Source organism: Chiloscyllium plagiosum, chromosome 22, assembly GCF_004010195.1.
Source record: "Chiloscyllium plagiosum isolate BGI_BamShark_2017 chromosome 22, ASM401019v2, whole genome shotgun sequence".
NCBI classification, from domain to species: Eukaryota; Metazoa; Chordata; class Chondrichthyes; order Orectolobiformes; family Hemiscylliidae; genus Chiloscyllium; species Chiloscyllium plagiosum.
The window spans coordinates 17,203,245-17,217,618 of NC_057731.1; the positions used below are offsets into that span (position 1 = coordinate 17,203,245).

Consider the following 14,374-nt stretch of genomic DNA (forward strand, 5'->3'; position numbering starts at 1 on the left):
GCCTCAACGATGCGTGATTTAATAACCATAGTTGGAACAGACGCCCCAAAAAAGTTTCACAATCATTCAAAAGAGCCGAGGTCAACCGTAACACTCAATCGGGTTCATTATTTACCATCGAAAAGCAGATCCCACATCATTGAAACTTATCCCCCTGTCACTCGGTTAGAAATAAATGGGCCTTTTTGACGACACTTCTTGCGTTTTATTTCAATATGAAAGACTGAAACACGTCACCAACCTCGATACTGCCATGAAGAATCTCTGGCACCAAATTTGTCTCACTCGCTATGCTGAACAATATTTACGGTTTTATTCCACTATTATCTCGGCCAATGGTGGCCCGTGATCGCCAAGTCGCAGCAGCAAACGCCGAGGCCGCGGTCGCGGTGTTGTCAACCGTGAGAGGGGATTTAATTCATCGCCTCGTCGCCAGAAACCAAAAACCCTTTAATTACACTCATCGATGAGTACCCGATGGTCATTGGCAGATCGTTTTACAACACGGAACAGCCAGTTAGCCCGTGGGACGCCACCGAAAAACAGATCGCGTGTAAAACTGAGGAAAATCAAGTTTTTTGCGAACAGGAAAGCGATTCTCGGCGCGTGGATTTATATGAGGAGCCATCTTGCATTTATTGTCACCGAGATGCATCCTCCCGTCTGATTGGTTCCTCCGGCTTCCCGCAGCCAATCGCAATCGCGCTCTTTGCGCTCCGGCCTTTTGGTGCGGGTGGAGGAGCGCTTCCTGCTAAAGGGACGGCTTCGGGCTTTTTCTTGGCCTTTCTCATCAGTCTGTCAAACACAGGCCGGGCCGTCCTCCCCAGAAATTGTGATTTGCACCGCTCAAAGTTAATTGAAGCATCCACCTTGAACAGTTTCGATGAAAAAACTTTAGAACAGGAACCCAATGAAATATGTACGTTCTGCTGCAATTAATCCCTATCTTTTGACTCGTTGGAGTCTTGACTTCACGTGTGCGACCCCGCAGCATATCCACTAATAATATACTTATGTCGATATGTACTTCCTGTTAACTTCCCCTCTTATGAACTCCCATACTTAAACCATTTATACTCATAACTTTAAGCTTGTCAATATAATACGTTTTTTATGGTGATAGCATCACACACAATCGTACATATTCGCTTTTATTGGTGGAGGGATTGAGCTGAGCCATGAGGTCATGTTGCAGCTGTACAAAACTCTGGTGTGGCCACATTTCCAGTATCGCGTACAATTCTGGTCACCGCATTATAGGAACGATTTGGAAACATTGGAAAAGGTGCAGAGGAGTTTACCAGGATGGTGCCTGGTATGGAAGGAAAGTCTTATGAGGAAAGGACTGGCGGTTGTTCTTGTTAGAATAAGGTTGAGAGGTGACTTAATAGAGACATACAAGATGATCAGAGGATTAGTTAGGGTGGACAGTGAGTGTATTTTTTCTTCATGGTGATGGCTAGCACAAGGGGACATAGCTTTGAATTGAGGGGTGATAGATATAAGACAGATGTCAGAGCTAGGTTCTTTACTCATTCTTAATAATGTGGAATACCCTACCAACTTTAAGGGAATTTAAACGCTCATTAGGTAAACATATGGATGATAATGGAATAGTATAGTTAGATGGGCTTCAGATTAGTTTCATAGTCCGAACATTACTGCGCAGTACAGGCTATGTTTAAGTAACCATGTACCTACAGTGCCATAGATAGTCATAGGAATTGAGAATCTAAAAATTAAGGACAACGATTTTGTCTCAAATTATGTCCACTTCCTGAGCACGACTGATTCAGAAATACACAGTGTTTGAATGCATCAGAAAGACTGCAGAAAATATTTGAGAATGTTTCTGGAATGAGAAACGCCAGTTCTGTAGATTGGAGAAGTAGGACTTTCTCCTTGAAGAGAAAGTTGAGAGAAGGTGGTCTCCCTCCTATAGGATATTGTGAAGCTTGAAAGGATTCAAAAAAGATTTACAAGGATATTGCCAGGATTATAAGATTTGAGCTATAGAGAGGGGCTGGGCTGTTTTCGCTGGAGTGTTGGAGGCTGAGGGATGGTGTGTAGAGGTTTATAAAATTATGAGGGGCACAGATCGGCTAAATAGACAAGGTATTTTCCCTGCGTTGCGTGAGTCCAGAATTAGAGGGCATAGGTTTAGGGTGAGAGGGGAAAGATTCAAAAGGGACCCAAGGGGCAACTTTTTCATGCAAAGGGTGGTATATGTATGATATGAGCTGCCAGCATTAGTGGTAGAGGCTGGTACAATTACAAGAGTTAAAAGGCAAAGGACTAATTAATTTAGGATGTCTCATCAGCATGGACGAGTTGGATCAAAGTATCTGATTCTGTACTATATGACTATGTGATAGAGGTATTTGAAATTATGACAGACCTTGTCAGAGTAAATACAGAGGAAAACCTTACAGATAGGATGGTTAAGGATCGGTGAGGCAGATGCAATCGTGGCATTCAAAAGGGAATTGGATCACGAACTGAAAAACAAAACAAAAATGTACAGCTATAGGGAAAGGACTGCAATTAGGTAGCTTGCTTCTGTAGATAGACATCATAGTTTTAAAGAAACTGAATTACCTAATGTGCTGCAACTATGCTTTTGATCATAAGCCAAAGGAGCAAAATTAAGCCATTCAGCCTGCTGTCCAACGCAGGGAAAATACCTTGTCTATTTATTCGGCTTTGATCTCCAGCGTCTGCAGACCTCACTTTCTCCTGCTTCTGTAGATAGACATCATAGTTTTAAAGAAACTGAATTACCTAATGTGCTGTAACTATGCTTTTGATCATAAGCCAAAGGAGCAAAATTAAGCCATTCAGCCTGCTGTCCAACGCAGGGAAAATACCTTGTCTATTTAGCCGATCTGTGCCCCTCATGATTTTATAAACCTCTACACACCATCCCTCAGCCTCCAACACTCCAGCGAAAACAGCCCCAGCCCCTCTCTATAGCTCAAATCTTCTAATCCTGGCAATATCCTTGTAAATCATTTTTGAACCCTTTCAAGCTTCACAATATCCTATAGGAGGGAGACCACCTTCTCTCAACTTCCTCTTCAAGGAGAAAGTCCTACTTCTCCAATCTACAGAACTAGCGTTTCTCATTCCAGAAACATTCTCAAATATTTTCTGCAGTCTTTCTAATGCATTCGATCATGGCTGATATGTTTCTCAACCCAATTCTCCTCCCTTCTCCTTGTAAGCTTTGATCCCCTTTACTAATCAACAACTTAGGTCTTAAACACATACAATGATTAGGCCTCCTTCTGTGGCAGTGGTTTCCACAGGTACACCACCTTTTGAAGAAATGCATCCTCATCTCAATTTTAAAGAAACACCCCTTCACTCTGAGGCTGTGCCCTTAGTCCTCGTCTCTCCTACTAGTGGAAATATACTCACCTCCATTCCAATCAGGCTTCTCAGTATCCTTCTAAACTCCATAGTGTTTAGATCCAGAGTCCTCAGCTGTTCTTCAAATGATGAGCCTTCCATATAAATCTTCTCTGGGCTCCTCTACGGCCAGCACATTCTCAGATAGGAGGTCCAAAACTGCTCTCAATATTCCAAATATCATCTGGCCAGAGCCTTATACAGCCCCAGCAGTACCATCCCTGCTCTTGTATTCCAGCCCTCTCAAAATGAATAGTAACTACATTTACCTTAACTGCCAACTGAACCTGCATGTCAACCTTTAGAAGGCCCTACTCAGGATTGGTTTGCTTATGAAAAGCAAGTGAAACAGCAACAAATCAGACCTGAAGAGGTAAGATTGAGAATATAGAAACCAAAAAACAAGAAAAGGTAATTATAAGCTGATAATAAAACATTAGAACTTATAAAACAAATAATTTTCAATAAAATGTAGGATAAACTGCCAATAAAAAGTGAACCAATTGATTCACTTAAATGTTTTTCAAGAACTTCATCACCCCATCTCAGTAGCTAAACTGTTAATACCCAAAGCAAAACCATATATAATTCACAATCAAATTAATTTTACTCACCTTTTATTACCTGTTCTTAAGCTTTCATTTATTGGCCTGGGTCTCTGAGAAGCCTAGGTTTGAACAGATTAATCCACCGGGAGGTATTAGGTAATTTTTCAACTGTTTGTGTGTGTGAGAGTATGTGAGAGTGTGCGAGAGTCTCCCTAACAAACAGGAGATTGATGTTTCTAAGTTTTTTTTTCAGCTGATTTTCACATTTCTCTATTAACCCTTTTTCATTCAGTTTTGAACAGTTCAAGTTTCTCTCTCAATGAGACATTCATTCATAGGCTTAGATTTTAATTCAGACCACCTAACCTGAACAGTGATTCGGTTAAGACAGGAGAAACAGAGTTAGGATAAGAGGACAAGCAAAGCTGTGGAGTTCATAATGTTGATCAAATCTCTCTTTACAATGATGAAATGCATAAAAACAAACATGTAATATGCAATCATTACTTACACTTGTGCTCAAGAATTTAATCAGAAAAGCTAATGAAGTGTTGGCCTTATACTTTTGAGTTGGAATACAAAATAGAGAATTATGATCACTTGTACACAGAGCCTTTGCCATAACCTGTCGGGATTACTGCAAGCAGTGTGACACGCCTTAGGAAAGCTATACTGACCTTGGGATTGAGTGGAGAGAGAGAGTCATGTTCAATGCACATTATTCAGAACACAATTTAATCCTTTAAGGTCAGTTGATGCAAATGTTATTATCTCCCTTTCAACTCCAAAGACACTTTTAAAATTCCATATTTGTTTGTTTATGTTTTATTTTAAATTTCCCCAGCTGAGTGTGGAATTTGAGTGTCACTGTATCACTAACTCAATAACAATGCCATACTGCTACACTACTTTCATACGTGAGAATATAAGGGTTGATTTTTATGCTTAGAATCTAGTCACACATAAAATTGCAGTTCAATCCGAAGTTATTCCCTCATTTGCCTTATCACAAAGGTAAGTACTGATGACGGACCATATATAACCTTGAACTGTTGTGCACCACCACTGCACTTCTGAATTTTACAGATGTAAAAATTCATTTGAAGAATTGCTGTTTGACGTCAATCTTTAAGAATGAATATGTATTCAGTTTCCAGCAATCATGCTAGTACTTCTGATCAATGTTTTATATTCCATATACTCATTCACCTATTTTCCAAGACTGAAGATTGAATTTTATTTTTCATCAGAACTTAATTTTTGATACATAAAGTTTATATAGTGCCTGTATTACTGCTAGGACTTAAGAATTCGAAACACAAGTGTAATCGGATTTGGTTTCAGAAGGGCCTCTGATGTTTGAGGATTTAAGAATTTACCCTATGAAAAAGAATTGAAGGGAAAGTGCAAGTCAGAAGTAGGTTTATGGCATCTTTGCCCAACTTCTTCAAAATTGTGGCTTCTCATTGTTAAATACACTGTATTGGCAGAATACAGCATTGTTTACGTTGTTGACTACTGGGACTGACGATGGATTTATTTTGTTTGTCAGTTCTATACCCACCTAGCACCTCAACCATCTGAACACCTCTCTCCAAGTCAATCTTGACATTGACTTCCTTAAATTCTATTCCAAATACCTTGATGCACGGCAAACAACATGATTTACTGGTTTCCATTTTCTAAACGGGTTCAAACCATTTCAGTTATTCAAATATCAAAATTAAAATTTTGTCCAAGTCCATCTATGGTTGCTAATTTCATGACATTTATGTAAATTACAACAAAAGGAAACCCTGCTGTGTATCAAACAGCACATCTCCCGGAGTGACATAACGCCCCAATGAGTAATTTACTGTTTTCTTGCCAACAGCCAGATCTTCAAGTTTCCAAGTTTATCTAGCAGATCAAATACCTCAAAGTTTGTGCAGATATTTTTGGTGAAATGTTATTACACCAAAAATAAATAAGTTCAAACAATACACAATTAGGGATTAATACAAGTATTACTTCTATCCAAATTATTGTAGTGATCATTTCTCAATTTACTTAAAATTAGAACTGAGCTCTGCTATATGGCCATTCTGTAACAACGTTTTGAAAAGGCATACAAAGCAGAGCTCTTCTGTCCCGAAGCTTTTCTGTCCAAAATGAAACACTTTCATCTCAAAACCAAGATGCATCACAATTAGCTTCACTACACGTTCCAAAATGGTCTAATCTTTGGTAAACCATTACATTGCCGTTTACCAGCTTTGAAAATCCATGTTTGGTGTCACATTTTGGAGTAACAATTTGTATTTATATAGGCCCTGTAATATCAATGAAAAGTCCTAAAGCACTTCACAGGAACATTATAAAGCAAAATTTTACAAAGCCACACAAAGTTAGTTAAGCCAAAAACTTGAAGTTAAAAGAAGTAGGGAGCCGATGAAGTTTAAGGAACAAATTCCAGAAATTAGGGCCCTAACAAGCAGTAGTCATGGTCAACAAAATTGGAGCATTTCAAATCAGGGAATCTTAGGTGGTCAGAATTAGAGGAATGCATAAATCTCCAGTTGTAGGGGTGGATAAAATTATTGAGGGGGTCATAGTCATTGAGAACTTGCAAACAAGCATGTGGATTGAGCATTGCTTTGTTGGGTACTAGTATAGATCAGTGAGCACAACGATGATCAATGAATGAAACTTAGGGATTGAGGCAGCAAGTTTTGATTACTTTAAATTTGAGGCGCTGGCCAGGTGTGTGGTTATAGGTAAGCTTAGAAGGGCAGCAACATAGGATTTGGTTAGCACTGCCAAGGACTTGGGTTTGATTCCAGCCTTGGGTGACTGTCTGTGGAAAGCTTGCACATTCTGCCCATCTGTGTGGGTTCCCACTGGCTATTCCAGTTTCTTCCCACAGTCCAAAGTAGTGCAGGTTAGGTGGATTAGCCATGGTAACTGCAGGGTTAGGGGCTGGGTAGGATGCTGTTCAGAGTCACCTTGATGGGCTGAATGGCCTCTTTCTGCACTGTAGTGATTCTAAATGATACATGCATGAATGAAGTTCTCTCAACATGCTTGTTTTTGTCTCACTTGATGGAAGTTTTTTTGATAGTTGTTTTGTCTTGACTCTTTCCCTCCATTTGTTTCTTAAATACCAGCACCAAAATTACAAAAGCACATGAACTAAGGTATGTGAAAAGGATCAAGAAATCTCTAGATTACTTGGAAGCTACCCCATATGCTCATGTCAGTCTTTGAGAATTAATGTATTCCTTTTTCAGCAATCATGCTAGTACTTCTAACATTTTATATTCCATTTACTCAGTCCCTGCACGTCAGGTTAAAGGCTGTGTGTAATTCCATATACTAAGGTGCAAAATAATTACAAACTAAAGTATTTTAAAATTCCTTTTTAAACAAGGAATAGTAATATCCATTGGAAAGGAACCACCTCAACATGAGTTTTACTTTAAAAGTAAAGTCAAGTCATATTTATTTTTAGTATTACGTGATTCAACATGCTGTTATGAGCTCAGCAGGTACAAACAGGACACTCATTGAATCGCATGTTTTAATTAATATGATGCATTGTAGAATTTAGCTTTTCTGTATAGAGAAATAAATTTGTACTTCTGTAATGCATTTCCCCTTTCTGAACATGTGAAGACCATAAATAAAAGTCAAACATTGTGGTGGTAAATTCAATTCCAGGTAATGTATGCAATTCACAATTTTTGGTTACATTTAAAGTTCTCTAACTTTATTTTAAAAAAGTTATCTACAATCTGTTGTGCTCAGAAATTCACTTTCAAAAAACCTGGAACCAAGACAAAAAGCATATATTCATAGTGATTTATATAAAAAAAACTTAAACAAACGTTTCTGCTTTTATACTTTATGGTGTAATATCTAACAGTTTTCTTTACAATTGCACCAAAGTCAACAGAAATATTTAAAGGCAAGAAGTGAGGGAAGGGCTGTGGTCCTTCAATATTCAATTTTGGAAAAGGGAACTTCTATGAAAAATACAAGCGCTTACCATCCCCAAAACAAAAAATTAAAGTTAGTAATTTAGTTCCAATCATATTCACGAAAACCATCAAAGTGATCATAACAACCACCCCCAAGTTTACTCAGACTGGGGCCACGTTCTGGTGGCTGGCCATGATTGTAATCACGCGTAAAAATAGTATATGGGGCGGAGCTCTGTGGTTCTAATTCTCTTCTGCTTGAAAAGGAATAAGGTTTTCTTTCAAACTCATCCCTGAAGCGATCTTGAGGTGTTGGTAGTCTTGTAGAATAAGGTGCATATCTACTATGCAGGCGGGAATTTTCTTCTGAACTACGTATTGCTCGATGCTCACTGTAATGGTTGAACCTGGATTTAAAAGTTTTTTAAAAATTCAGTGAAATGCAAACAAGATAATTGGAGCTTTTCCTGCATCCCACATCCATTTGGATTAATAGGGTTCTAATATTAGGCTCTACCCATAATAGGAATACAACATGGTCCCAATATTTCCCAATTCAGAGTCATTAACTGTAGCCATGATGCAGAGATGCCGGTGTTGGACTGGGGTGGACAAAGTCAAAAGGCCTCCGAAGGCTCGAAATTTTAAATAAATCTGTTGGACGATAATCTAGTGTCGTTTGACCTTTGACAATTTAGCTGATGGCAGTAGACTGGGAGAGAGGATGACCCCGAATGAGGCCTCTGTTACCACTATAAGTTAGTCACGGACAATTCAGAAAAGGGACATATTAAGTCAGGGAGAAAGTCAAATATGACAGTACTCTAACAAGACAATTGAACCCCTGACCTCATTGTAAACAATGCTCATTCAAACATTTTAAACAATATTTGGCTAGATTCATTTACACTTCAAAGTTTAATTAACCACCTGGAACGTCCATCGTAATCCTCTGGAGCAAAGTCATCGAAACGGGAAAGTGGTCTGTGTTCGCCATAGAGAAGTGAAGGTGGAGGTGGAGGAAGTGGAGGAGGAAGAGGTCGAGGCCTAAACAAAAATCATTTTTAAAATTAAAGCAAGGCTTTTAGTAACCATGATAGAAGTGTTAAAACAACCCATTCTTTCATAAAGATTTACAGTAAGTAAAATGACTAAATGTAAAGTTCAATGTATGCCATCATAACAGGCACAACTACATTCTTTGTAATAATTAGTCCATGTTTGTTTGTGAAAAGCTTAGAATTTTAGAAAAAAATTCTGAAAATGTTTAATAGCTTGCATTCAAGATATGACTTGCCCTGTAAATCATTATGTCTAAATAATAAATAAAAACTTGATGTTACTTGAGAATCCAAGCAGTAGACTTGAAGAAATATAGATCCGATTGACATATCTGATTGAACCCTCTAGCGCATCACAAAATTATGATTTGGAGGAGCCAGTGTTGGACTGGGTGGACAAAGTTAAAAATCACACAACTCCAAATTATAGTCCAACAGGTTTATTTGGAGGCGGCAGCTTTCGAAGCGTTGCTTCACAAGCACCTGATGAAAGTGCTTCGAAAGCTAGTGCCTCCAAATAAACATGTTGGACTATAACCTAGTGTTGTGATTTTTAACTTCATCACAAAATTAGTGCATTATGGAAGCATGGCAGAGATTGATTACTTCAATTTCCAGAGAACTTTCATGAAGATGGCCCTCAGATCATTATGAAGAGAATTTGTATCATGGGTTTGGCAGTTACATACTTCTAAGAAGGTATATAACAGTCTTGCAGGCAAGGCTTCAAGGAAGTAGATCCACTTCAATACTTGTGAAGCCTCATAAGGAATGGCATTGCGACTGCTGCTGTTCATCATCCTCCTAAAATGATTTGAATGAGGCTTTCACAGGTTTGTAGGTAACATATAATCAGAAGAGTCAGGAATTTAGGCTGAACAACAGGCTAAAGAGAAGCTTAGGCAAATTCAAGGAATAAGCCCATGTGTAATAGAGACCATTCAACATGGATAATTACAGGGTCATGCAATTGGGTGAGAAAAATTCAAGGTATAAGGATGAGATGCAGCCGTACCTACACTAAAGTTCACAGAATACAATAGGGAGAATAGAGAAAATACTTCAAAATTGTTGAAGCAATGAAATATAAGCAAAAGGAACGCAGAATTTTATACTGCACTATTAAAACGGGGATGTTTTGGTTTCCTCACTTGTGTTTCTGGAGAAGGTTTAACATACGACTAAACATATCCAGTCATTAAGATTGGCTAAATATGTTGGCTTATTTTCCATTAAAGTTTCAAAGTAATATGGCTGAGATTTAACAAAAAAATGCTGTTCAGATAGGTTAGTTGAATTTGGACAGCAGAGCATGTAGGACAAATTAGCTGATTGGCTGCAAGTCTTTCTTTAGATGCTTATGGTCCCTTGAATCAGATTTCCAAATTAGGCAGAAAGTGGAGGCACTGAATTCTTGAAAAAGGAGTACAAGATCTTGGAAGTAAAAGATACTTCAAGTTTTAGAAGATATTGCGGGACTTGAGCAAGTGAAATTCATGAAGTACTGGATCTACTTTAGCTTGGTTGATTGATCTGGGGGGAAAATGGAGGGATATTACAATTTTTCCTCTAACTTAGCCTTAGGACTTTGTCAACTCTCATAAAACCGAGGCAAGATGGGTGAATGGGTGGTGGTCATAGCTGTGACACTCTGGATGGTTTCTTACATAGTAATAGACAAGTTATTTAAAAATAGAAGAAAATGTTTTTATTTTTTGTAATTTATTAATACCATATTTGAATTAAAAGGTATGTGTAATTTAGATTTTCAAAAAAAAAAAAAATTGGACTGTTCATCACTTGCTTAATTTAAAGGAGAACAAAGACAAAAGTAAGGCAAAGGAATGGCAAGTAAGTAATTATAAACACAAAGTACATCAACATAAGCAGAAGACAACCACGATGGAACTCTCACCTGTAGATGTGTTCTGATCCAATGAGGACAGAAGCAGATGTTTCAACACTGGTCTATAGTGACTCTCAGTATTTCCAGACCCTATGAAGTCTCATAGCATCAGATCAAAATGAGGCAAGAATAGCTTCTGCTAATAACCACTTGGTGCCCTTTCTCAGTTGCTGAGTCAGTACTTAAATGTTGAATACTATTTGGAAGTTGTACGGAGTATCCAAAAGGCACAGAATGCACTCTGGATCGAGGCAGATTCCGGGAGGTGGGGGGGTGGTCCTGCCATTACAGATAATAGCTTGGTAGCACAACAATTCATTGAGGCCTGAACATCATTAACTGTCACTGGGGCTGCAACTGAATACACCAACGTGGCAGGGGTGAAATCTACATGGCGTCTTAATCTACCTGCTCCAGATGCATAGATCTATCTATAATAGTATTGGTAGTGTGATGCACAGTCCATGTGGAGACGAAAGACAGACTTGCATTGAAACAGTGCTTTTTATGACCACTGACACTACTGAAGCCCTTTCAAAGGGCACTCCATGTTGGGATGCACACTTAAAGCTCCCCTAAAAAAATGCGATCATATAATATGTTTTAGTGATGTTGATTGAGGGATAAAAGGGTTAGTTCAACAGGAAAAAAAAACTTTCCTGCTCTTCAAAAGCATCCGAGAATTTTTGACTTGGTTTAACACTACATCAAGACAGCATCTTCAAAAGTTGTAACTCCCTCAGTAGTAAAATTAGATATCAAGATTGTTGTACACAAGTTGCTGGAGTGGGACACAAACCCTTACACGTTCTGATGTATAGTAAGAGTACCACAAACTGAGCCATGGGAAAGTTCCATCTGAAGACACCCTTCATTGCGTGTATGGCACTACAATCAAGTTGAATGGGCAGCTTCGAAAAGACTTAGCACTTGGAGTTGAGGGGCTGTGGGTCATCATGAACACAAGCAGACTTGTGATGCACTACAACCTATAATGTTATGGCTTGGCACATCCATTAACTTAACATTATCAAGTCAGATTACCAAACTGAATTCAATGAAAATTGTGAATAAACATGTTCAGTACAGCAGATACAATTAAAATGAGATGCTACAAACAGCACTAAGAGAACTGGGTATCGGATCAAAGCTACACATAACCAGCCATAAAAGGTTATGAACAATTAACTAATTATGAATATTGATCCACAAACATTTTCACCCTCAATGATGGTAAAGCCCACAGAAGTGAAAAATGCAAGATGATGCATTCACAATGATCCTCAACTAAAAATGCCAAGTGGACAATCTCAATTTGCCTGAAGGTCTGATATCGCAGATGCCAACCTGCAGTTAATTTGATTCATTCCACACAACAAGAAATGGCTGAACACACCTTTTATAGCAAATGATTTATGGACCTTGATAACATTCAGGCTGTAATGCCACACAGCTTTGCTCCAGAATTAGCCTCTTGACAAGCTGATTGACTACAGCTACTACACTAGCACATAAAAGTTAAAAAACTGTCAAGACCGAAATCTGGCCAATTATGGCATGCTCTCAATTTTCATCAAAGTGATCAACAGTACTAACAAATGTGACAATTTAAAAGACCATAACGTATTTATCACTGTTCAACTTGCATTTCACCAGGATCAGCTATTTCGACTTCATTCGTAACCCTGGTCCCAAGTATGAACAAAATAATTTAATTCCAGCGATAAGGCAGGAGTAACTGCCTTGGGTAAAGCAACATTCAACTAAGGGTGACACCATGAAGCCTCAGCAAAATGGAAGTCAGTGGTGATTAGGGATAACTTTCAATGGATGGAAATGCAAAGAAAAATGTATTGTGAAAGGCTAATCATTCATCCCTAGATATTGCTGGAAAAATACTCAAATGAAATGTTGGACTCCACCAACTTTAGTTGTTATATTACTGAGCTTTCCTCCATAAGATCAAAAATAGTGATGCCAGGTGATGGTGACAGTTCTAAAAACATTTTAAAAATTCAACATCATGCAGCTTGCTTTCTTAGCAGCCCAATCATGACCTTGACTATTAACACCTTCTAGCAATAGTACAATATGCCAGCAGTACGTACCATGTAGAAAATGCACTGCAGCAACTTACCAAGACATTTTCAATTGCACCTTCCAAACTTAAATTCAACTAGCTAATGCTAAGATAAGGGCAGCAGTTATATAGGAAAACCACTAGCTCCAAGCCACACACTTTCTGGATTTGGATATGTATCATTTCTTTCATTGTCACTGGGTCAAAATCCTGGAGATGATTGTTAACAACATTGTAGTGGTATCGTCATCATAAGTAATGTAGCTGGTGAGCTATTGCTTTGAAACGCATCTTTAAGGGTAATTAGTGATGGAAAATAAATTAGCACTTCCCAATAATGCCCATATCCCAAGAACATTTAAAAGCTTGAAGCTAACAAAAAATGTCTTATCTTTTAGAATGATAGCACTCTTTTACTGATTCATAACTTTACCGAAGTACTGTTTACAAATGACCAATTTCTTTGAAAGGATAACAAGCAATAATGAGACGACTAGCATTAATGCACTTGACAGAACGTTGCCTCAACACAGGCAGAATAGACCAGAGACATAGGATGTTAGATGAAAAGTTGCTGGAGACTCAAGTGGATCACAACCTCCAGTATGGCCTTATTCCAAAAAACAGCATTTACACCACAAAAACAGACCATGTATTTCGATTTGTATCCAGCGTTAAGAAAAGAACGATAAAACTTTTAATATTCCACATTTTAAGGGTCTTGCACAATGGGAGTATATTATTGCAGCTCTATCAAGTTCTGATTTGCTGCAGAATCTCCAATTGTTGGTCAACTGAATAAGGAAGGGAGACTAATAAATTAAACAGTTTAGCAAAGTAGGCCATTAAGCCCATTAAACCTGCCCAACATTCAATTATATTATGACTGATCATAAACCAGAACTCCAGCACCATCTTCATAATCCTTGATGTCATTAGTCTCCAGAAATTTCTATGTTGCACCCCTCAACTAGTGAGCTTCGCAGCTCAATGGGGAGAGAATTCCAAAGATTCACCATCTTCTGAGTGAAGAAGTTTCTCACCCCAACCTTTTATGGCCTATCCCTTATCCTGAGAGTATTTCCCCTCGTTTTAGACTCACCAGCCAGCAGATACATCTTATTTACATCCACCTATCATGCCTGTAAGAATTTTGCAAGTTTTGATGAGGTCACCTCTCATTCTTTTGAACTCTAGAGAATGTAGACACAGTTTCTAAAATCTCTATTAAGAATACCTCACCATCCCAGGATTAATGTAGTAAACCTCTGTTGCTTACTCTCAAAAGTATATCCTTCCACAGGTAAGGGAAGCAAAACTGTACAAAATACTCCAGTTGAGGCCTCACTAAGGCTCTACGTAACTTCAAAAAGACATTTTTACTGCTGTACTTAAATTCCCTTGCAATG

At 38.4% G+C, this 14,374-nt stretch overlaps 2 protein-coding genes across 4 annotated transcripts in view; both read right to left on the reverse strand.

The window, feature by feature from the left end:
* Positions 1 to 647, reverse strand: part of btaf1 (BTAF1 RNA polymerase II, B-TFIID transcription factor-associated) — a 126,505-nt gene extending 125,858 nt beyond the window's left edge. For both annotated transcript variants that reach the window (XM_043712510.1, XM_043712509.1), the window contains exon 1: positions 242 to 647. In XM_043712510.1, coding sequence (XP_043568445.1) covers positions 242 to 255 — 14 coding nt within the window. In that variant the 5' untranslated portion in view covers positions 256 to 647. The remainder of the gene's footprint in view (positions 1 to 241) is intronic.
* A 7,042-nt stretch (positions 648 to 7,689) lies between these two features.
* LOC122561102 (RNA/RNP complex-1-interacting phosphatase-like) overlaps positions 7,690 to 14,374 on the reverse strand; it is a 51,967-nt gene continuing 45,282 nt past the window's right edge. For both annotated transcript variants that reach the window (XM_043712512.1, XM_043712513.1), the window contains 2 exons: positions 8,849 to 8,965; positions 7,690 to 8,325 (listed from right to left, as the gene is read on the reverse strand). In XM_043712512.1, coding sequence (XP_043568447.1) covers positions 8,019 to 8,325; positions 8,849 to 8,965 — 424 coding nt within the window. In that variant the 3' untranslated portion in view covers positions 7,690 to 8,018. The remainder of the gene's footprint in view (positions 8,326 to 8,848; positions 8,966 to 14,374) is intronic.